Consider the following 25,016-nt stretch of genomic DNA (forward strand, 5'->3'; position numbering starts at 1 on the left):
TGTATAATGTTAAAAGGTACTGTTGACAGTGCAGTTTATTTCCAAAAACACAGAAAGCCCCACCAGGGAACAGTAGTCCATGTTCTAGGTTAGATGACAACATCACATAATGCATCGGCCTAAAAATGGTAGCTTTATACCATTAAGAGGCAGGCATCCCCATAACCAAATAACAGGTAACAAAACCAACATAGATGCATTGCAGGTGAAATAAAATATAAAGTAAAACATATACACGATTTTTTAAATTTGTACATATTTTGGTAAATTAGTGATATGTATAAATACTATAGTTTTGAGAGAGCAGGCAGAATTAGTACTCCTTCAAAATAACTATGATTATGGTTTGTCATTGAGGGCTAATCCCAAGTTATAATGATAACATTTTATTATCACAACCCTATGCATAGTCCAAGTCCTGTGTTACCACATTTCTGAGATAATGTATAACTAGTTGATAGATTTATTTATTCCATATTCAAGTTCATACAGAATAATATAGTTGTCATTCAAGCATTAACATTAACCAACACATTGTCAACATCTTTTGAAGTACTGATAAACATTGTTTACCAATGCCTCCTGTAAAAAGAAACAAATGCAATGTATTCTAACAAAGGTGCTTCAAGTGCTGGCTTAAATGCGAAGACTCTATTTTAGACTAAGTGTTTTGGAATGGATTTTCAAAGCTAAATAAGGTGAAGCTGTAGAGATGAACTTCAAAACAACATTGTTTCATCATCTACACTTGCAGTGTGTCTGAAGCCCCTCTGGCATGGAGCAGATCCCAGCGCACATAAAATGAGGCCACTGAGCCATCATCTTCAAATTCTTCACCTGAGCATTTTTCATGTCATTTCTGGATGGCCCAGCCAGTACAGGTTCTCAAAGCTCACCTGCTGAGTGAAATCAGAGAGGAAATCTATTAGGAGCTAGAGGAAATGTCCCATTTTAACATTTTACCCTGTAAAGAACTGGCACTAGTGGAAGATTTAGAAAAATCCTTTTACTTGCTTTGGACAGGAGTGTCTAGTGGTATTTCCCATCTCCCAGGAAAGTGTCCCTGGCTACAGGGATGCTCAGTATTCTGGGAATGTGTGTCTTGGTGTCTTCTCTAGTGTTTTTTTTAATTATAAATGAATAATTAACTAGTCACAGACCTCTGCAGATTGGAGGTTTATGACATTCTCATGGGGAAAAGTGCAGCTCAGATGCCTCATCTAAAAGAAGATTATTTATATAAAACAGAATTATTTCAACCTAAAGGACTGTGACAAAACTGGTTTACAATATCTAATATTCTGGTGGTTAAGAATACATGCTGGAGTTGTGGAAGACCTGAATTTACATTTCTGCTCAACAATACAGTAGAGTGGGAATTTGGAAACGAGTCGCTTGCCTCCCAGCTACATGCATTATGCACTGACCTGTTACAGAGGAAGCAGGTCTTTCTGGTTTCTTTTCAGCAAAGGACTGACCTGGCTTTACTGTCCAAAGTCAGAGAGTCACAGCTGGATACCCAGTGCGGAGATAAGCACCTTGCTATTTCTGGAGAGCATGACCAAAAATTCTGCCTTCTGTGAACCACCTTCTAAGATGCTTCATTGCCCTGCTGAACAATTGCTCTCAGCCTGCACTTAGCCTCAGGGTTGCTATCTCTATTTCAGGTCTTGCAAATACAAAAGTGTTTTTCCCCAGACGTATCAATCTAACAGGCTCTATGTCTCCCCACAAGCCATGTCTCAAGGTCCTCAAAATGAACAAGATCCTAGCTTGAGGTTGAGGATCCTACAAGGCAAAAAGACACCTCAAAGCAAGGTGTCGCAGTGCTGAACCTCTCAGTTCTCACTGTCTCGTTGTTGTCCTTCTGCTTGTGTTCACCGCTCAGATTCATCACTAATAAAGACAATAGGTGCACTCCACTTTTTTTAGTTTCCATCTATTTTGTATTCAAAACACAAGATTTCTTAACTCTGTTTTCTCTACTCCACTGCTTCCCTGCTCCCCCATGGACAGCCCACCTGCAGCCTCCCATTTCTTTCGCCCCCAGAAAAGGATAGGAATTTTCTGCCTGTCCTCCAAACCCCTGTATTTCCTATGAAACAAGAACAGAAATGCTTTGAAATATTTGTTTCAGCTCTCCTGCTGTGCAGTCAAGTAACACAGAACAAGAGGGAGCTTTCCTTGCCTTTTGTCTTTGTGGTTTGGTTTCTAAAAGGGAGTATGATTCCTTCAGAATAAGGCAATAAGTTTTTCAAATAAGCAGAATCCGCAAAGTTTTTTTTAGAAGGGTAACACTGACACTATAGAGGGAATGTAGCTTAAGTTTCCTTCTAGTTATATCACCTACCTCGCACCTTAGAGGAAGAAAGTGCTGCTGGGCTACTGCAGTTTCTGTATTTGTAAGCATAAAGATACTTTCCCAAGGATTTAAGTTTAGTAAGAAATTTCAAATATCAAGACTGTGGGTTGTGCCACTTCTGATCATGTCTGTAATCTCATGAGATTGTACCACCACAGGTATTTATCACATCTCCCAGTTACTTGAGGAGTTAGAGATAATCTGACTCTATTACAGTGATTTATAATATCACTAAAAGGTTGCAAATATACATAACCGGAATTTTACTGAAGCTGCAAATTGCTGTTGCAAAGTGGAGAAGTATTTTGGATACATTTGTGCAGCTCAAACTCAAAATCATGGGATATATAATTACACTGTTTCACCTTTTCAACACAGATTATTTGGGATTCTTCTCCAAAATGCCTGCAAGATGTATTTCTGTATTCCTTTTATGATCAGTGACAAGAAACAGACAGTGCCAAGACATAACAGATGTCCATAGAGTAAAACACTAGGGTAATGCAGACCACTACTTAAGGGCTCCTAGTTTTAGCAGTGATTAGACAGAGTTCAGATTATTAGCTTGGATTTAGACATCACAGACATTTAAAATGAGGTGTGATGAATCATACATTTTCTGTGTATTATTTAGATTTTACTATGTGCCTGTGAACTTACTGTATTATATTCAGATAAACTGAAACTCGAAGTCAGATAATTACCAAGTATCAGAAAGAAACTCAATATCACAACAGATTAACATGTACGAATTAATAGACCCAGGCTTCAATTTCAGATTATGCTCTGTCACAGCCTTCCTAATCCCAGTATTTCTCATGATTAATTTCAAGCAATAGGTGAAACTTTCCCTTTTCTCTACAACACACTCTTTATGGCCTACATGTCATCTTCCTTTTCCTCATGCATTCAAAGCAATCTCATGGCAGTATGAAGCTGCATTACAGAAGAAATACAATCTTGATAAATATTTTTCCATTTGTGTTTTGCTTATAGAATTTGTAACTATTATGGAAACTACTCAACCATGAAATGAGAGCAGATACTGGATAAGAAACAAGTTCAGACACAGAAAATTAAAGAGAAGGAAAATTAAGCTATTCTTGCTATTAAATATAACCAATAACATAACAGATATCATGGCCATCATCTTGACAAACTCACCAACCTGATGCTTATGTTAGGAGTCTGTTCCACCACTGAGATGAGTAACACAATTACATTCCACTGTGGACATGTGAAATATCAGCAACAATTGCTTAATTAGTCAAAACTAGAAAGAGTTTTTGCACTTTGCTGGACATACTGATGACCTACCTTGCTATGAGCTGCATTTCTGTTTCCCCAAATGGTAAAAATGCACAAAATGTTCAATCCTTTGGCAGCCAATTATAAAGAAACTGCAAATTATCAGTAAAACCAAAGGAGGAAGTCATTACCTACAGTCTTTCAACCTGCAGAGAGTTATCACCTATCTCTTCCCAAGATAACTAGGAAAAAATTCTTACTCATTTAATATGCACAAATGTAAAGGTTTTGAGAACGCTTTGTGGAGATCTAGATAGATGTAGCTTTGGACAGCTTTTTTTCTTGTCTAGTAAAGGAGCATAAATACATATTTCATAGTTTGATTTTGCACAAAGTATTTTGCAAAGCTTTGAAGAACAGAATGGAGAACCTGAAAGAGTGTCTCTGGCAACTCAGCCTGGCACTGCTTAACAGGATCCCAGGAACACCAGGAAGCAGGAAAGTGCCACATCATGTTCTCTCTTTGCTAAGTTTTGACAGGAAAAGTGAGCCAAAGGGAGGCTAGAAACTGGGGAAAATTCTCCAGGTTCCATGTGGAGTTTCATTTAAACACACTGCTGGGATAGTTGCTAAGACCATAAAAAACCATAAGACTACCTGTGTGACTACCTCATCTAGCCTTTGCAGTTCATCATGAAAAGCAATACTTGATAGCTTTTATCTTTTATTATTTAAAGTGGATTGTCACACGGCATGTCATATCCATCATTCTATACTCACTCTCACACTGAACAAGAAAAAGGAAACTTTGGAACACACTCTGTGAATGCTTTAATATCCTTTCAAAGAAAGCAGGTTCTGTTTGAATCAATCTCAACTGTTCTATCACTTATTCCTCAGAGAAAATATATATGTCGTCTTCTAATAAATTATGTGAAGTTATGTGCATAGAAAGTGGAGAAAATCATTAAAAGGTTTTGAACAGATTTTTTTCCAGTTTATATGTTCCATACAAATTACATTAAAATGTCAATTTGAGAAAACAACATCTGCCCAGAGTAAGCTGACATTTTCCCCTTTTTCCATTTTGTTAATCAACCACTAGCTGAGCAATTACTTATTATGAGTAACAGCATTTGATATAGCACTTCTTTTCCCCTAAAGAAGCCCAAAGCAAACTCTGTGTAGTGGGATCACTTCCACTACTGACTTCAAGTGAATTACTCCAGCTGCTTAAATCACACAGCAGTGAGGAACCTTGAATAAAAAATATGCAGACTAACTAATTTTGAGTCAAAAAGATCCGTACATGGAATTAATCTGTTAGATCTTCTGCATAATGTAGTCTGTATAAACTCAACACACCTTAATAGACAGTCTTGATTTGAAGATTTCGGGCAGATCGGGTAGATCATCCATTCTCAGGTGTATCACTCCTACGTGGGTAGGAGACATCTTACCTTCTTACCAAAGGCAAGGAAGCATCTCCAGTCATACCCACAGAGAAGAAGCAAAGCTTTCAGACACACACACAGGTATCTTGACCTGCACTGAATCACTAGCTTAATTTCGAAAGAAAGGGACAATCACTGCAACATTCATAGCACTGAATTGGAGTGTATATATGACGGGATTTTGTTTCTTTGCTGCCTAGATTCTCATCGGAGCAGTGATTGCCATGGGCTCAGCAGACCGAGATGGTCGTCTCCATCCTGGTGATGAGTTGGTGTATGTAGATGGGATTCCAGTGGCTGGCAAAACCCACCGATATGTGATTGATCTTATGCATAACGCTGCCCGAAACGGGCAAGTGAATCTTACTGTGAGGAGAAAGGTGCTACCCACGGGTAAGTGAAGGCTGGGGAAGGTGAAAGGGAAAACAGATCTCAATGCTGGCAGCGCAAACACGTGCTGCTTTAAAAAATAGAGATACGTAAAGTCAAACTGAATGTTTGTGTCATTTTGAAGAATAATTGTAAAGATGTATTGCTTGTTTCTGTGACAAAAACACTGCAGCTGAGTGTTGTTTCCTTTAGAAGTGGAAACAATATTGGCAACCCCGGTGTGGTGATCATGAGTGCCCTGGATTTGTTCCATGCTGTCTTGGTCTGTGCTGTCTCCTCTTGTCCATTTTTGGGACAAAACGTTCACCTAAGTCTAAGTTGTTAATGCTGACCATGTCAATAAGCAATGAGAGAAAGGATCAAAGACTGTTGACCATTTAGGGCAGGAACTCATTTCACTCTTATATGTGTTAAAAGCCCATTTCTGGTCTCACTGATGTCACTTGGAGATTTCCCCCCGACTGCAATACCAGCTGCCTGAAAACCATTTGTATGGCACAAGCAGCTCCTAGGAACAGGGCCGGATCCTCTCTTCAAACAGACACAGTCAGAAAGTAAGCCTAAAACAATATGAAGAATCTGAAGTAAATTAAATGTTTAGACTAGCTCAATCTCAATTATTGAAAAACACTGGAACCAGGAAAAATGTGTGGCAGCGTCTCTTAAAGCTTTAAAGGGAGAATCTGCCGCCTTTCCATTGCAACCTTTGCTTACATGAGGAAAGGAGTTTATTTCAGAACTTTTGAGACATTTGTGGTGAGTACACTTCACTGAGGCACCAGAAATGAGCAAAACCACCTCCCCAGCCTGTCGTGTCTTCTGCTTCCCTGCGCCCCAGATCCGCTGTCGTTGCCTGCGCCGATCTCCTTCTCTCCCCTGCCAAAAAAGCCGCCCTCCCACTCACCTTCGTCTTCCCAGTCAACCTCCCACTGCGGCACCGCAGCTCCCTGCCAGCCGCGCTCTCGCGGGACTGACTTTCTTCTGTTACTGACTCCAGAGTCCTCCAGCCAGAAAGGTCCCCCTCCGCCCGGCGCGACGCCCCCTCGCAGCTCCCCCAGCGCTAGGAAAATGGCCAATAACCAAGGTAATCCGCCGAGCGCTTGCGATTTAGCACCTTTCCCGGGTCAGGCGGCTGTACAGGCTGCAGGCAAAATTAGCACGAGGGGTAGCACAGAGTGGATGCCAGCCTTTGCTGCTGCTTGTGAAATATTAAATAAAAGGGTCTATTAGACACTCTGGTCTCCTGGCACAGAAAATGAGGCAAGCTGGTAAAACACCTGGAGTCATTCTTGGGCCTTGAGAGTGCCACACCAGGGAGTAGAGTGCGTAACACATTAATGTTTAAGCATTTCAGGAGCTGAACAGGATTTTAATTTGGTGTGTTACAACATAAGCTTTGTGGGAAAAAAAATTAAATGACTGATGCTGGGCATGACTGAAAAATGCAATACTAATTCATCAGGTCAATTGATTTCCTGTGAATTTCTCACTAGTGTGAATGTATACAGCAGAGGGATCTGGGGTTTTCCTTACCTGCCTGACAGCTGATGCACATATCTTAGCCCTCACCTGGAATCACCATTTTGCACAGATATTTATGCAGATCTGGAACAGAAAATCACCATTCGCGAGCTCTGGAAAACAATTTGATTAGGAAAATGTGATATTCAGAACAATGCGGATTAAAATGCCATTTTTTCACAGGCAGAAGCAAAACATATTTTTTGTGATGAATATCTGTTGCACAGCTGACAACCGAATAGCCATTTAAACATTTCCTCCTTTATCTTTCTTTTTCTGTGCTTAATGGAATTCAGTTGCATTCATTTATGGCCAAGCCAGCTCTTGGTCATTCTGCAGGGTAAGATAATTTCCTTTCTGTTGCAGCCACACTGACATAAACAGTATTCAGTTTTCTGAAACATGACAGCCAGAAAATGAGATTTCTCTTGTCACTGACTATAGCATTTAGTTGCAGATTTGGTTCAATAACTCCTGGAGATTTTCAATTCTGGCGCAGGAGTATAATAATTGTTTGTTTTTCTTCCTCTTTATTCTCTCTAATCACTTTATTTCATAGTTGCAGAAGGACTATTAAAGGACACACCTGACTGAGGAAACAACAGCTTGTCCTTGGATTATGTTTATTTTATTAATATATACGTACTGAAAGTCTAATTTGCAGGCTCTCTTCCTGGGATGTATGAGTGTATGCGTAAGCTCTTCACATGTTCAGTAGAATGACTCTGCCACTCTCATCACTCCGAACAGAAAACGTATTACTTAGATTCATCTGAAAGTTCTGTATTAAAACTGCCAATAAATACTAATTTGTGTAAACAACTGAGATTTGTGATGAATATAAATCTTTTTTCCTGTCTGGAAGTGTAACCTTACTATTTTCAATTGCCAAAATGCTTGTACTAAAAGAGCGTGTAATCCCACAGGATTTAACTTGTTCCCCATTCTTGTTACTACAAAGCAATAGTGAAGTGTGGATGGACTCCATTTTCACTTCTGCTCTTTCCAACTCACCACACAAGAGCATCTTCAAAACCTTTAAATGAGTACTGCTTCTGTCATGACACCCACAGAAAAACTATTTGTGATTATTTTTCATTGTATAACTGCTCTGTATCATTAATGTCTTTTGAGCATGCTAATCAACTTGTAAGAAGAACATTATGCAGCTAATCCTAATTACTCTATGTTAGCTGACTGCTTAAATTCTTCTAATCCAAACACAAATAATTTTATATTGGATTAGACAGTCACATTTTCCTCTTGATGACAGATCAGCCGGCAGACAAGGGAACAGTTCTTGCTAATGTTTTTGCAATCCAGATAGCCACTGTTTCTTACTTTCCTTTCCTCTCTCGTAGATAGCTTAGCAGTGAGTGTTCATGCTTGCTTTATCTGATTGCCCTTGAATGTTTTGCATAATTGTGTAGATCCCTGTCTCTCTGCATCTATTACAGCTCCTAGTTTAATACTTGCGGTAGTCTGGGCTATAGGCAGTCAACTGTATTCATGTTGCATTAGCAAATGTAGTGTAAGTCATGGAGCCACTGAGCTAGTCAGACTGTAATACTGGTGTGATTTATGTTGTAGGAGAACCGTGCCCAGAGAATGGCAGAAGCCCAGGCTCAGTGTCTACACACCACAGTTCTCCAAGAAGTGACTACACTACTTATGCTAACAGTAATCACGCTGTCTCTAGTAGCAATGCTACACCCCCCGAGGGCTTCACTGCTCACAGCCTGCAAACCAGTGACGTTGTGATCCACCGCAAGGAGAACGAAGGCTTTGGCTTTGTTATCATCAGTTCCCTGAACAGGCCCGAATCTGGGTCCACAATAAGTAAGTAAACCACATTTTTCAGAGTATATTTTTCCAAGTGCACCCCAAAGTAAAAAAAAAAAAAAAAAAAAAAGCTAGTAATTGCTGCAGAGATCAAAACTGAAGGGACTCTCAAGGTTTCTTCCAAGGGCACCATTTTTTTGTCTGTTGTGCCTTGGACACAGGTTATTCTGGCCTCTGAGGCTCTGTGCTTCACACACTCATTTGGCTGTCAGACTGCCACAGGATTCACCCCCAAAGTAGATTTGCTCTGTTCCTCTATCCCAAGGAGACACACTGCAGGTAACCATCAGGGTTGTGTGAATAAATGATTCCCCCACAGGCAATTGAATTACACTTTTTTTTAATCAATATGAAGTTCAGGATCTTGAAATAAAAGCTGAGATCACAGCAAACCCCATGACAGCAGCAGTCCAATTTGGGCACTGCAGAAGCTACTGAAAAATGGGAAAACTGGTTACATGGACATTCAGGGAGCTTGATTTTTTAACTGCCTGGACTATACATAGTGTAAAATTTATGACTGTGTACAGAGAGATAGTAAGTGTAGTGGCAGAATATGCCCTTAATGATTACAGCCTAGTTTATGTCCAGAAAACTAATATTTATTGGGGCTCAATTTCACTGCTTTAATACAGGCATCTGGTGCCATCTCAAAAGATGTTCTAGATACATCTAGGCAGAAGTCAGGCAGATGTGACACAGGACCTACAGGAGACTCTGACCCTTTGGTAGTGGCAGCTGCAGACACAGGGGCACCCTTGGGTGTTTCAAGTGGCATTTAACTAACTGAGAGCTGCGCCCGCTAGAAGCAGGAAGCATAGAAGGCTTTACATTGAGAGACATCAACTTCTTAACCCCAGGTTCCAGTATAAGTTGGGGAATGACCTATTAGAGAGCAGTGTAGGGGAAAGGGACCTGGGGGTCCTGGTGGACAGCAGGATGACCATGAGCCAGCACTGTGCCCTTGTGGCCAGGAAGGCCAATGGTACCTGGGGTGTATTAGAAAGGGGGTGGTTAGTAGGTCAGAGAGGTTCTCCTTCCCCTCTACTCTGCCCTTGTGAGACCACATCTGGAATATTGTGTCCAGTTCTGGGCCCTCAGTTCCAGAAGGACAGGGAACTTCTGGAGAGAGTCCAGCGCAGGGCAACAAAGATGATGGAGTGGAGCATCTCCCTTATGAGGAAAGGCTGAAGGAGCTGGGGTTCTTTAGTTTGGAGGAGACTGAGGGGTGACCTTATTAATGTTTACAAATATATAAAGGGTGAGTGTCAGGGGGATGGAGGCAGGCTCTTCTCAGTGACAGCCAGCAGTAGAACAAGGGGTAATGGGTTCAAACTGGAACACAAGAGGTTCCACTTAAGTTTGAGAAGAAACTTCTTCTCAGTGAGGGTGACAGAGCACTGGAACAGGCTGCCCAGGGGATTGTGGAGTCTCTTACCCTGGAGACATTCAAAACCCACCTGGATACATTCCTGTGTAACCTCATCTGGGTGTTCCTGCTCCAGCAGGGGGATTGGACTGGATGATCTTTCGAGGTCCCTTCCAATCCCCGACATTCTGTGATTCTGTGGTCTCCCACCACACCCATCTGAAATTGTGAATGGTAATCACAGCTCAAAAACCAAGACACGTGATAGTGTTTGTCATTTTGTAAATTGCAGCCTGATGCAGTCCTTTCCCTGCATTCAAAACATGTTTTGAAGGAACTGTTGTTTCTTCAAAACTGCTTCCTGAGGAAATAACTGTTTCAACTTTTAGGGCCAAACTTCATTCTTCTAAATTCATTACAGGAAAACAACTAAGAGTGTACTGGGAAAGACATACTGCACAACAGCAAATGATCTCAGAAAACCTCTTTGCAGTATTTCATGATCATGCAGTTATTAAAAGAGTTGCTTTTCATATTAGCTCAGCTGAATTTTAAAATTCCATGATTGCCAAAATTAATATTGTAACAAAACCATGGATAATTAGCCTCTTGGGACTCTAAGTTTTCACTTTATTGAATATAATAGCCAACTGGAAGTTCTTTGCAGATCAGACAGGGAAAAGAATAATCCATAGAGGACACTGAGACATACATATTAATTGGTTAAGTCAGTCATGAATTTTTCAAGAAAATTATTTCACAGATAGGCTTTGTGGTTGGGGAAGGTGTAGAGGGAAAGTGGAAAGGAAGCAGAAAGAGAAAATGCCTAAGCAACCAAAAGTTCTGTGGCTGGAGTATCCTGCTGAGGAGAACAGACCCAGGCTCAAGATCCTGCTTTGCCTCCTGCCCTCCAACGTGTTCTTGTGGTACTTTTCTTCTTCCTCAAGAAACTTCATAGGGAGCCACTGTTGAACACCTCCAGTAGTAAAGAAAAATGACAGTCTGATGCAGAAGTGACAAGAGAATTTATTCAAATGATAACTGCACTGCATTTCAGTCATCCCAAAGAGCACCCAAATCCTAAGTTTAGAAGAACAGCAGTGAACCAAAAAATTACATTTGCTGTAGACAGTGACAGCACAGAGAATAAAATACCCTTTCTATGTGAATTCTGTTTAAAAAATGTAGTAGGAAAAATAAGCTGAAAATGACATAATCTGTCATTAGTGATAAAAACAGCCTAAAAATCCTTGGCCATTTTTAGTTTGAGGGCAGTTCACTTTCTTCACTTAACATGTACTTGGGCTATATTAACAGGAGTATAGACAGTAGATTGCAGGGAAATTATTATCCCCCTTTTGACAGCATTCATTAGGACCTATCTAGAATACATCATCCAAGTTTTAGGCCCTTCAATACAAGAAAGACAAGGAAAAGTTCAGCAGCATCCACTGAAAACTCCCTTCGGTCCCTTCCAGCTTGAATTAACCTAAAATCCTTTAATTAAAATGCACAATAAGGGGTAGAAAGCATACAACAAGAAGAAAGTATCAACTGGATGTAGGAGGTGTAATGTCCAAAATATAGCTTACATCAATACAGAAATATGGATCTGCATGGCACCAAGTACCTTGGTAGTCACTTCTCATAGCAGCAGTATGTTAATTTGGTGAAATGTTGTACAAGTGTTCAAGTGTTTCTGGCTCCAGAACCAGTGTGATTATCTCCAGATCATGCATCCCAGCATGGCTCAGAATGATGCTGTGCAGACATACCATAAACATACACAGTTAAATGTTGATGTAGTAACTGCAAGGCAACACTGAAAGAATCAAAATGGGCAAAAGAGGTCAGGAAAAATAATATCTTGTAGTGCCAGACACTACTAAGAATAGCATAACCTAAGAAGTCTGCTCACTGGGAGCATCCTCAGAGCAAAGTGAAGAAGAGTTCCTTTGATTTAAGAATGTTTATTTTGATAACTCTATTCCCCCCTCTACTTTCCTGTAAAAGCAAAAGACTTGAGAATTTGGAAGTTAAGTATCATCATCACTTTTTCTTAAGAAGGCAATTAATTGTGCACTGGAAGTATTTTCCTTTTTCTTGAAATCATACTTATAAACTGGTTTTTTACAACCCAACAAATTACAACAGCTCTTGCTCAGTACAGAAGTATGAACCTTGTGTCAGTAGGCGCTTGTGCTTCAAGCACTGTTAAAAGGGAGGCAGTAATTCAAAGACAGTTGCTACCAGCCTCAGAGCTGCAGGTTCATGTGTTTGCTGCTTCGCAGTTGCCCTGAAGCTCAAGGGGTTGCACAAAAGCTCAGCCTGTGGGTGTTTGCCAAAGATAAAACCAGTTGTGGCTGTGAAGCTGTAGGAGCACCTCACTAAGTCAGAGGAGCAGAGCTCCAGATGAGTCTCTTATCCCTTTCCCACCCTTTGTGATGGGGTGTTTGCTGTGCTGCTCCCATGTAGCCCCTTAGGGGTGCTCCATGCTCCCCCTGACTTGGCAAGGAGCCATGAAACACTCAGGAGCTCCCAGAGTAGAGCATGTTTTTCTTGTTCCAAGTCTTGTGGTCTTCGTCAGCTTTTCTCTTGACATGCTTTGCAATGGATTCATCATCACTGTTGATTTACAGACCTGCCTTTGCCTTGCAGAAATTTTCAAAGCACTAAGAGGCACAGAGTGAGGGCGGACTACAGCAATAATCAGGGAATAGACTCTTTTTTCACATTTTGTTATAGGCATCACTGTAGTAGCTGTCATTTAAGTAAATTACTACTAGTTAGTTAGGAGGCAACCTTTAGAACTGGATGTAATTTTGACTTACTGGTACTCATTTAAACATTCAATTCTTGTGACACATTTTTCCTGTGTTTTATAATGGAAGAAATTTTGTCTCCCCCTTGTCAAAGCATTGCTCAAGATGTTCTATAATCCAGCACAGATTATTATCTTGGACCAAACTACAGTTCTGATGTGGCACACATCAGGAGTGGAAAATGAGTGACAAAGTCTGAATGCAGAAATTTCACAGGGCAAAGCAGGGGTGTAGGACAAGATCAGCCATGCTTGAAAATTATATCAGTAAAAGAAGATAAAGTGTACAAATAAAAAAAAGTGTTTGAGTTGTACATCCAGGAGCAATTCATTTTGGCTAATGCAGAATCTAGAGGACCTAAGAGTACTAAGAGATTAAAATAAAAGAAAATTCACCTGACCAGGCTCCTAACCTCTTCCTAATGAAAGGATCAACTTCCACTACCCATAAAACATATTACCATACTTTCCACCAGACCCCATCCCAAGGTTAAAGGTGCTTTGTCTCTCATCCTGATAGGCCACCTAAATTTGACCTTACTCTATGTTTTCTTTTGCTGTGTGGGCTACACATAAATTATCAGCATGTTGTAATCTCCAGTGGTATTTTTTAAATGGATTCAGTGTCACATTCCCAGCTGAATGATTGGAAGCTACAAACTCTATTTTTTCACTTTTATTTGGAGTAGATCTGGAATGCTTTAACCTCATGTCTCAGTGGAGACCTTCCCAGGCAACTGCCTTTGCCCCCCCAGATTATTAACATCTTTTAGATGCCCTGGTTCAGCGGCAGAGTTAAGTCGCTAAACTGAGCAAATTACAGCCTGCTTCTGAAATCCTGTCCCAAGGAATATCTTCTTGATTCCCCTGGTAAAAATACTTGTGTGTGTGATTCTGCGAGGAAGGGCTCCTCATGGCACTGTCCCCTCTGAGTCCCCAGTGTCCTGCAGCAACACGTGAGGCTATGGAGGTGCGGCTGTCCTGGGGTGGCATTGCCTCACATGACAATACTGAGTGTCACATTACAGCTAAAACACTGAATTAATTAAACTACTCATTGCATTATGTTTAGGATAATACTCAACAGTGTGTGTCCTCCATGGGAAAACTTCCTTCTTGTGGAGACTTTAGGGTATCAAGATAAGTTCACTATCTGCATCCCATGGAAATGTGCTTCCAGACAGCTGGAAATGGCCAAAAGGAGACTTCTGCATTAATTTGTCCCAGAGCTTTATGGAGTACACTTGTCCCTACCTACTTCATCTCTTCCTGCTGCTTTTTCTTTGTGAGTTTGGGATGCAGCTTCCTCTAGGAGAACATGTTGTCCCCTTTAAATCTCTTAACACCCTAATTTCTGTAGGAAAAAAACAAAAAGGTGTTGCAAACAGGTCTCATTAACTAGTAGCTTCCAGTGAAATTGGAAAATTGACAATATTTCCGTGAATTTTATTGTAGCAAATACTGTCAATTAGCACAGTTATAAAGCGTAAACAAACTGAAAATACAGGCATAATAAAAAAAAAATTTTTAAAAAACTAAAGGCAGAATACTGTACATACTTGTTATGATCTTCCTTCTGTTTATAAAAGGAGGGGTGTAAATTTAATTTGCCCTTACACTGCATATGTCAGTGACTGCTGGATTTTCAAAAAATAGTAAACCGGAATCTAATGAAAGAAGTTTCTCTCACTTCTCAAAACATGCAGTCTTAACTAAAAACCATAAATCCAAGATAAGCCTCTGCTGACTGCAGAAAACAGCATTCTGAAATAAGTCCCATTCAGTCCCAGGGTTCTTTGAACTCCTTGCAGTTTAGAGATAAAAAACAGCTTATTGATCAATGATAACCGTGTGATCCGAGACAGTTATTTGTGCTGCAATTTCACCCATGCTCCTTCCTGGGTAAGAAGGTGCCTGGGGACACAATTTTCTGTGACCAATCTGCAAATGCTAAAGAAAAAAAGAGCTTTAGGAATCAGGATGTCCACCTACCCCAGCATGGAGGTCTTTAGAACAGAGCAGTGAAAACCCACCTGCAGCATGAATCCCCTGTGGCAGCTACTTGTGGGCAGAGGATCTGGTTTCTCATTTCTGCTTGGCTTCAATATTCAGGTTTGAGCTGTTCTCCTGCCTCCTCAGCTACAAAAATACACTTTCTAAGCTTATTTAACTGATAGTATAATTTGGAGCTAAAAGAAATTGTTACCTGATTAGTTTTTCAAGTCAATATATGAAATTAATAATAATGAAATAAGTGAAAGAGATTTTTTTATATCACTGAAAATACATTGCTGCAGTTTGCAGGCATGAATTACTCAATCTGCTATTTGATATTTTTGGAGAATAAAGCATGGAGAATCTCAGCCACATCACTCCCCTCTCTAGGCGACTTGTGTCCTCCAGCTTGTTCCCAAAGAGGTTGTCTGGATCTAGTGGGGCTGCTCTTGTGTTTTCTAAGATCAAGCTCCGAGAGTTTTCTTAGTACAAACCTGGGAAGGGAATCAAAGTTTTTCTAATGATTCCACAGGGTCCATTTTGCTTTCAGGAGGAGCCTGAATTAAGGTACCAAAGTTTCATTGATTTTTTCCTTAGATCTTTAGATTTCTAAGTGACACACATTCCTTCCCACCTGTCTTCTTATGCCTGTGACAAAATCATGCTCTGCAAGTAAATATGCTCTGTATTGGCACACAACGGGATGTTTCCATTCATAGGTTCATTAACCTTATAAACAAAAGGAATTATTATCATTTGCAACTATGCAGCATGACACAGATTTATATTTTCCAAATGGATGTCACATAAAAAATTCATCAATTTCAGGAAAATGTTTTACCTTGATTCTAGTATTAGCCCTGATAGAAAGTCCACTGTACACAAGCTTCCCAAATCTTAGATTATTCAGTAACAGTGAAATTACAGATGTTTACATTTAATATATTCTCCCAATTAAAATCTGTCATGCTGGAGCTTGCTGGTTGAATGAAAACTCTTGCACCTTTTGAGAGTTGAATATATAATAAATATTCATGTGATCAGCTGCATAAAATTGAAAAGGACAGCTGGCTCAGGAAGGTTCATTTACTTGGTTTACTATCTATATCCATTAACATTAGAAAAGATTGCAAGAATTTATCTGCCAGAGAGTTTAATAGATAAAGTAGAGGTTTGATTTTTTTTCCCCTTAACTGATCCTTTTTGACATTCAGCTGCTATAAATGGGAAAAAACAGGAAAGGTACTTTTTACAAAATACACACTCAACAGCTACGACTAGAAAAACTGAATGCATGTAAAAAAATTATTGATGTAAACCAGAAAAGCATTATTTGTTGGTGACATCTTCTTAGTTATTTCCAGCATATCGGTCTCCCAAGTAAGGAGAAATCTTTTTTATTTCCAAAAAGCAAGAGGCTGTTATAGAAATATACAGTGTTAGAAGTAGTATCTGTATTCAGCAATTGCTCTGGCTTTGTGTACAGCTGACCCAAGCTATGGACCCCCAGTTGTAAAGTTACAGAGTTTACTCTTTCTTTTCTATGACAAGAAGGTGTGGGAAGGATGTTAATTTGGACCATGTAGAGTAAAAGTTTAGTAAAACACACTGCAGAAAAATTAGATTCCATCACAAGATCTGTTGTTACGAAATGCTTCTGCAGCATTGGTGCTCTTGGCTAGGTTTTTTTGGATCTAGAATTATGATTTCTGCCTTGGAAGGTCTTTTTTTCTGAAGGTAGATATCCATATATATCACTTTTAGCTATCACATTTTGGATGACTTGATGGTATTAGAGAAAAAAATCTATATATATATATGTTTTGAAGGACTGTATGTTTCATACACATATAAAGTGTATCTCACTAATTTCCCATATTTTCAACAGTTTAAAAAAATCTTTGTAAATCTCTGTTTGCCAAAATATTTTTCCCTTGCAGTCTCATCCCTTGTGTAGTCTGAGAGAACTGAAAAATTAATTGTCCTGCAAAGGGACAGTTTGTTTTCTGTGTTCATTCTTACTGTGAATAAAGGGATTCCTAGGGAAAAAAATAAAAAATTAAAAAAAAATCCAAGTGTTTCTGTATAGCCTGCTAATATTAAATGCTGCTTAGGTAACTCTGTGTTTTGAAATAAGTGGATTAAATTCTCTGCAGAGTCTAATCTGGGCACGTGCTGCCACTTTTCAAGATGTGCATATGTTTAGAGAACAGCTTGTGGCAAATTCTTAAAAGAGGTGTGAATAGATTAGTAAAAATTTTTAAGGGGGAGTGGAATCATTTATCACCCGTCAAGTGATCTGGGACTTCCTTTGAAAGGCTCCATTATTAATTGCTCTGGTTAGATAAAAATGAAACACCAAAGATGCAATTTAAGGAAAAATACGATGTGCTAACAAAGCCGTAATTAAATGACAAACATGGGAGGTTCCTTCCTGCGGAGACATCTGTGATGCTGTGCGAGATGGAAGAGCTGCAGAGCTCCATGTTGTCCCTGGCCACGACCAGGAGCAGATGACACTGCCTACAGCAGACAGAGACCTTCCCCAGGCATCTCAGCTTTCACAACAACGGGCAGTAGATCCGCCCCTGTCAATTTGTCTAATTCCTTTTTGAATCCTTGCATTCTTCTGGCCCTTCAGAAGGGACCAGACCCCTTTCAGAGGTGCCCAGTGATAGGATGAGGAGCAACAGGCACAGACTGAAGCACAGGAGACTCCATATGAATATGAGGAGAAACTACTCTGTGGGTGCCTGAGCCCTGGAACAGGCTGCTGAGGTTGTGGAGTCTCCTTCTCTGGAGACATTCAAACGCCCCTGGACACATTCTTGTGTGATCTGCTCTGGGTGAACCTGCTTTAGCAGGTGGGTGGGACTGGATGATCTCCAGACATCCCTTCCAACCCTGACCATTCCTTGAAGGCTGTCCCACCTTCTCCAAGCTGCAGATGGTGAGCTCATGGACTACTTTGCAGAGAGGCTGTCCTATTCTGACTACCATGCTGCCTTTCACTGAACCTTTGCTGGCTCAGTGCTGTGATTTTTGAGTGGGGGTAATGGAACTGTCAGCAATACTCAGGTGCAGAGCAGTAACTAACAATGGTATGTTCTGTTTGATAGTGCTTTCCTAAATCTTAAAATTCTCTTTACTGTTTTACTAAGTTTATGTTTTTAGAGAAGTAGGCAAACTTATTTCGAGATCTCCTAAGTGGTATTAATTAATTTAGGGCCCATTCCTGCTTAAGCTTAGCCAGGGTTATTTTTTCCCCATGTGCATCATCTTGCATTTCTTTTCATGAGATCTTGTCTGCCACTTCACTCAGCCCACTCAATACCGACAGTTTTACAGCTCTTCCGTGCCTATTTTAGATGTGACCATTCTGAAAGTTTCTCCATTATGAAAACTCACAGTTCATTTCTACATTTTCTTCTTAGCTTTTACCTAATTAATTCCCTCTGAAAGTACCTCCTTGTCCTTTCGCAGTATTTCACCACCAAAGGGTCTTAAAAGTTTTCTAACACATTCTGACATGTTCATTTTTTCATTAACAACCTGCATATGAGATAACCTACATCCCTTAGAAGCACTCATGCTTGTAAATAAATCCTTGAATAAATCCTCCCCTCCCAAAGGAGCAGTAGGGACCATGGTGGCCAGGATGTTGTGGCTTAGGAGGAGACTCAGGTGGAACTCCACTGGGGAGAGCAAGCAGAGACCAGGTGCTCCTTGGGATATTGCTGGGAGAGAAGGAGCCAGGAGGTAAACTTCTCCTCATATCATCTAGAAATGCAGAGAAACCAACTTCTGCTGGATTGCTGTGAGTTTCATTAGTAATTCACTGGATTTGCCAGTAAAAACCTGATATCGTATACCAGTGGTCTCTTTTGCAGACTCTGACAGAGTTCCTTCCGCAAAAGCTTTCCACAACCCGCTCTGCAACGAGATCATATAGCAACACATTGCATCAACACAACCTCAGAAGAGGACCATTAAGTCCTCAAAAAAACAAGTGCAGTGGAAAAGGTACTTTGACACATGAGTTTTCTTCTGAAGGTCACACTGTTAATCCTTTCATAGCATGGCAGGAGGAAGGGGGTGCAGTGATACCAAAACATTTAGAGTAGTTGCCTTCATCAGGAAGATAAGGGCCTAAAACATTCCTCCTCTTTCTCCCCTCTTCCCTTTTCTCAGGATTTGGAGCTGGGTCAGACTCTCATGGCTCCTCCACCTCCACCTCTGAGTTAGCAGGTATCTCAAACATGCAGGCATCTGCACCTTCTCGTCAGCCCCAACAAAAACTGTGCTGGAAAATTAATAGAATTTCCCACCCCCGTCACCTCACTACTGAAAGTATGTTCCTAATCAATTATTTAGGCCAGCAAACACATCTTCTTCAAGGTTACAAATGGCAACCATGCAAATTTTTACTGTGACATATTGGCCATAATACATCCACTTGTTTCTTTCTACTAAATTTCTTGCTCTTTCAAATGTGGCAGTCTCGTTTTCACATCTCCACTGATGTGTACTATAGGCATGATAATTTCTTGCATTACGTATACTGGAAACAGGCAAGTTTTAGTCTTAAATGATACTTGGTGATGCTTTAAGATTCAGGGAAAGGCTCTGTGTGAATGTAAACTGTTTCACTGTCAAGTTCCTCTTTTACTTGTTTTCTTACTGATATGCATGAGTGGCAGTTATATATTTGCATCATGGTCAAAAGAAATGCAAATTGTGTACAAAGTGTGGCTATTCATACTTAATATATTTTTTTAAAATAGAAAGGATTAGGCATTGTGACATAAATTAGGTGTTTATTTCCTAAGCAGCAAGACATTTCTGAAGTATACCTAGCTGTGTCCATATCACTAAAGCTGTAATTTAATCTGTATTCTTGCCTGAAGTATAGTGGTAAAGAAACATGCAGTTTAATTATGGGTTGCACTTCAGAGTACTCATCTTTTTAGTTCTCAGAAAATTAATTTTTAACACTGTAAACAACACTTGCGTCCATATTAGAAACAAAAGTCACTTTGAGGTGTGTGTATTGTGGCTTTACATGAGATGTGCAATCTGTGTTTGTCACCGTGACCTTCAGGGAATGTTTATCAGAGGGCTGAGAAATTTGTTCTGTGGTGATGGAGTGTTCTGAACATGTCTCCTGTTAGAGCTTTGTTTTATACAAGCATTGATAGCCTATATATTTCCCAAAAAGTGTTTGATTAATCTTTTCTTTCACCTTTTCCGAGTTATCTTCAGATGTGAGAATTTTAAAGGTTATATTATTTCAAAGGAAAAAAAAAAAGGGGGGTTGGGGAGGAAGGGAAATAAGCCAACTGTTTTTAAACACCAGTTGTTGGAGGACAGTGAGGCCAAGCAGCTTTTTGCTAAGTTTGCCAAGACTGAAATGTGCGATTGGTGAGGAATACTCAAACACCATTATGATACTAATAAAATATATAGCCAAATTTAACTGGGATAAGTGTATTTATGAATAGCAGAGCGAAAGGAAAATAGCATGCGCTTTGGGGAGCCTAGGTAGAGAGAAGAGTCAGCTCTAGTATATGCATGTAGTTAAAAACCACAGGAAAATAGAAATGTACTGGGAGAAAGATCAAGAGTAATATTTAGAAAATGCATTGGGAAATGAGGGAGAAGACAAACTAAGAGAATGGATGGAGTACACAGAAAGATTGAGAACCACAGAGAAGAACAAAAAGGGAAGAAAAGTTTCTCTCTAATGTTTTGAGAATGCATGTGCGTGCATGTCTATTTGATGTAGTAAATGTGTAAATTCATGCTGGTGTGTATCTAATTAGAAAGCTGCGCATCTCTATAAATCTTCAGTCTGATTTCTGTTTATCAAGTAACTTATCTGAATGGAGGAGGAGAACAATGTAGTGAACCCTGGGAATTGTCAGTAATAGCATCTATTTGTATATAAAATAAATCATGTTTGCAGTGCCTCTATTGCAACATACAAATAAAGAAATTCTGTAAGCTAGGAGGTGGGAGGCAATTTATGACTACTACTTATTGTGCAAATTTATCCCCTTCACGGTTTAAAAGCCTTATTGTTTTCCTGATCTGTTTATTATCTTGTTACATGCCAGGTTTGCAAACTAGCTGAACCATAATCTGATTTTGGACTTCATATGTAATGTATATGCACATCTGGATTCTGAATTCTTAGTGAAATCTGTACTGTGTTAATGCAAATCATGTTGTATATGAATTTATAGTCTTAAGTGTTTATACACAAGCTGTTTTTTAATTCATATAGAACTTTCTTCCAAATGAACTCATTTTCTTTTGCTTGTGGACATCACCATTTGTTGCAGCATATGTTAACTGTGACTATTTTTCCCTGTCTAGCTGTACCCCATAAAATAGGGCGGATAATTGATGGAAGTCCTGCAGATCGCTGTGCAAAACTTAAAGTTGGAGACCGGATCTTAGCTGTGAATGGCCAGTCTATTATCAACATGCCTCATGCAGATATTGTGAAGCTAATTAAAGATGCAGGTCTCAGTGTAACTCTTCGCATCATTCCTCAGGAGGGTAAGTCAGTAGCCTTTAAAAAGAGGAAGAAAATTTTAAGTAGTCTCCAATTACCTTGAATTATGTCACCACTTGAAAGAATATATTTTGTTTCACTTTCTCAGCTGTAATGTACAGCACACCAAAATTACAGCCTTACAACTAACTGGAATAATAACTGAATTATTGAAAAAGTTTCTGGTTATGAAAAGGATATCTAAAGTAAACTTGGATAAACCGGAGCGAGAGCCAAGTACCAAAGAGTCAGTGTTAATGTCTTTTGGAAGAATTGTTTTCTACATGGAAAAGCACCCTACAAGAGAGCCAGGTTTTGAGTTCATTCCCTTATATCCTGCTATAAACCAGACTCAAGTCTGGCTTGCAGGAGACTGCAATTGTCATCACCAGGCATCTTCATCCACCAACTGCATGTGACAAAGTTATGTGAAGGAAGAGTTCAGATTTAGTAGTTTCTTCCGCATATATCAATATAAATGCATGAAGCAGAAAAGATCTAAACCCTGTATTATCTCATTTGCAAGGTGAGGATAAGGGGACAGACTCATTAGTTTGGTCATTACTCTACAGCTAATCAGTTAAGATCTTTTGATGTTGGCTTCATGGGTTTCAGGTTGATTTCAGGGCTTTTTTTAGTTTAGTGATGTGCCGTACTGGTGTATGAATTATACTATGTTAATGAGACTGTGGCTTTATATCTCAGAAATACCATTAGAGCCAGGAATGTCACACAGCAAGTTGTGTAATTGCTTAATGATCCATGCTCCAGTTAGACGACCTTCACCTGCTGCTGCATCCAGGAATGGGACAAGGAGACAGTCTGACACTGACCATGGACTGTGGCTGGGGGAAGTTATCTGCTTTGTTAAATGAGTTCAGTGAAAGGAAAAATACAAACATACACAAGTTCAGAATTCATACCAAAGAGCTGCTGTATAATCACTTGAGGTCAGTTTTGCAAGCATCTACAAAAAAGTGTGATGCTGCATGCAGTCCGTGCAGCTTCTTTAGGCCACCCTGGTATCCAGATAAATTCATAATAGCAAATTGCTAATACTTCAGTGTTAGAGATGGATACCTTAAATTAGAAAGAAAGCAGAGGTGCATCTGAGATGCAGTGCTACAAGATGTTCTTGGATGGTGAGAAATTATGTGTCCAAGTCATGGCTTCTGTGTGTGACACTCATTTACCTCCTGATATTAGCTTGCCAAGTTCTAAAATTGGGAAAAAATCTAATACCTCTGTAATGCACTTTCAGGTGAAAAATACCATATAAATGCAAAGCAGTTTTAGAAGCAGCTTATGATTTATCTAGTTCATCCATAGTTATGAGAGTAATGTAGAAATGAGGAACAATATTCCCAATCTTCGTCTCTGAAACTTTGCAATACAAGAGACTCACAGACGCAAAATGGGCAATTAAAGCTTTAAGCGTAGTAATTACACAGACAACTATTGTTTATGTCTGCATGAGGAGTGTTTTAAGTGCAAATATACAAGCTTTTTTGACAATTCAGGCTAAATTGAAAAGATTTTTAATAAAGTAGACAAAATTTTTAAAATAATTACAGGCATAAATAAGTAGAGAGCCATCAGAAATGTGCAGCCATAGGGGACAAAATCACATGTTAAAAATAAGAAATAAAATAATTCAAAATTCAAACTGGATTCAGATATAAAACTAGGCAACACCTGGATGATGCTATTAGGAATACTCAGCCATACGCATGCCCTTTCTGGACACTTTGCACCACGTCACGCTGGCCTCACTTGTTCTGTTGCAAGAAGAAATAAAACAAATACAGATATATAAAGGGTGAGTGTCACGAGGATGGAGCCAGGCTCTTCTCGGTGACAACCAACGGTAGAACAAGGGGTAATGGGTTCAAACTGGAACACAAAAGGTTCCACTTAAATTTGAGAAGAAACTTCTTCTCAGTGAGGGTGACAGACACTGGAACAGGCTGCCCAGGAGGGTTGTGGAGTCTCCTTCTCTGGAGACATTCAAACCCACCTGGACACCTTCCTGTGTAACCTCATCTGGGTGTTCCTGCTCCAGCAGGGGGATTGGACTGGATGATCTTTCGAGGTCCCTTCCCATCCCCGACACTCTGTGATTCTGTCTGATTCTGTGAAATTTGAAGTGTACCTTTGCTGTTGATAGTGCGTGAGCAACTGCTTCTGCAGTGCTCTGTCTGCCTGTGGGTGGAGCCTCTCTTATTTATGCTTCTTAATAGGTAAATGATGAGCAACATAACTGTTCTAGTGTCTCAGGAGAAATTTATTTGATATGAGCTCAGTGCTAAATGTGTCTTCCCCCAAATGCAGCGGGAAGCCTGAAGGAAGATTGACATTCCTTATTTGCATCAAGGCCACAGGCCACATTTCCTACCTCAGCCTGTCTTTTTGGATTTTATGTTGTTTGGAAAGAAGGATTCTGTTTTTCTACAGTGTTCCTATGTGAAACCCTGGTCATTTGGCATAATATAGTGAAATAAAGCATTGGTTTATCTGTTTTTTCAGAATTTATTGAGATTGGTTTTACTGTTCACCTTCCCCAAAGATTTAAAAAGATACGAAACTCTTGTTGAGCTCTAAGCCAGCAGGAGCTAACGCAAACACCTCAGAGTTTTAGCTTTTGTGAGGACAGTCTGTCATGCTACAACAGTGGTGAAAGCAATAAAATTTTTCATTCTCTCAAAACTGAAAGTTTTCAAATATCAGTATTTCTAGGCTTTAAAAGAAAACATGGAACACGGAAGCCATTTGTCTCGTTCAATTAGCTTTTAAATAATGGAGGTGTCAACGGGAGTTATAGAAGTGACCAAGATTTCAGATCCCACTGACTATCAAAATGAGCCCATTAGGTTCAGATGTCTTAAAATCTAATTATAACCCAAGCAAGTAAAAGTGACAAAGCATAAATTTTTCAGAGGTAGTGTGTGACCAAAAACGATTATTGCCTACCTTTGCCCTTTATTAAATGCCGCGCTGTGACAGGTCTTTAATCTCCAGCTTCCCAATACGCAGAGCTGAACAGCCCGGCCTCGGCCCCCGGCTCGGAGAAGCAGAGCCCCATGGCCCAGCAGCACAGCCCCATGGCCCAGCAGAGCCCCCTGGCCCAGCAGAGCCCCGTGGCCCAGCACAGCCCCGTGGCCCAGCCACCGCCTCCGCAGCCCCTCCAGCTGCAGGGACACGAGAACAGGTAAGAGCGGCTCCTCCAGGACCACGGGACAGCCTCCTGCTGGGTCTTCATCATGTTCCCAGCAGCTGTGAGCCATCACTTGTGGGGCTCTGGTGCCCCGCAGCCCTGTGATTGCCCTCGCAGAGCACGAATTGTGCATACCAGGATGATCTGAAAGTCTTACTCAGGTATGAAACATGTCTAGCTAAACTTCCTCAAACGTCCATCAGGATTATATGTTTGCCAAGGAAATAAACATTGAAGTATT

General features: G+C 40.1%; 1 protein-coding gene across 5 annotated transcripts in view; it reads left to right on the plus strand.

The window, feature by feature from the left end:
* MAGI2 (membrane associated guanylate kinase, WW and PDZ domain containing 2) overlaps positions 1-25,016 on the plus strand; it is a 741,411-nt gene that overhangs the window by 669,488 nt on the left and 46,907 nt on the right. For 2 of the 5 annotated variants that reach the window (XM_082044483.1, XM_082044487.1), the window contains exons 14-18: positions 5,265-5,457; positions 6,452-6,538; positions 8,566-8,814; positions 21,381-21,566; positions 24,580-24,769. In XM_082044483.1, coding sequence (XP_081900609.1) covers positions 5,265-5,457; positions 6,452-6,538; positions 8,566-8,814; positions 21,381-21,566; positions 24,580-24,769 — 905 coding nt within the window. The remainder of the gene's footprint in view (positions 1-5,264; positions 5,458-6,451; positions 6,539-8,565; positions 8,815-21,380; positions 21,567-24,579; positions 24,770-25,016) is intronic. The other 3 variants (XM_082044484.1, XM_082044485.1, XM_082044486.1) reach the window with 3 other exon arrangements.

The sequence above is a fragment of the Streptopelia decaocto genome (assembly GCF_964273445.1).
Source record: "Streptopelia decaocto genome assembly, chromosome: 1".
NCBI classification, from domain to species: Eukaryota; Metazoa; Chordata; class Aves; order Columbiformes; family Columbidae; genus Streptopelia; species Streptopelia decaocto.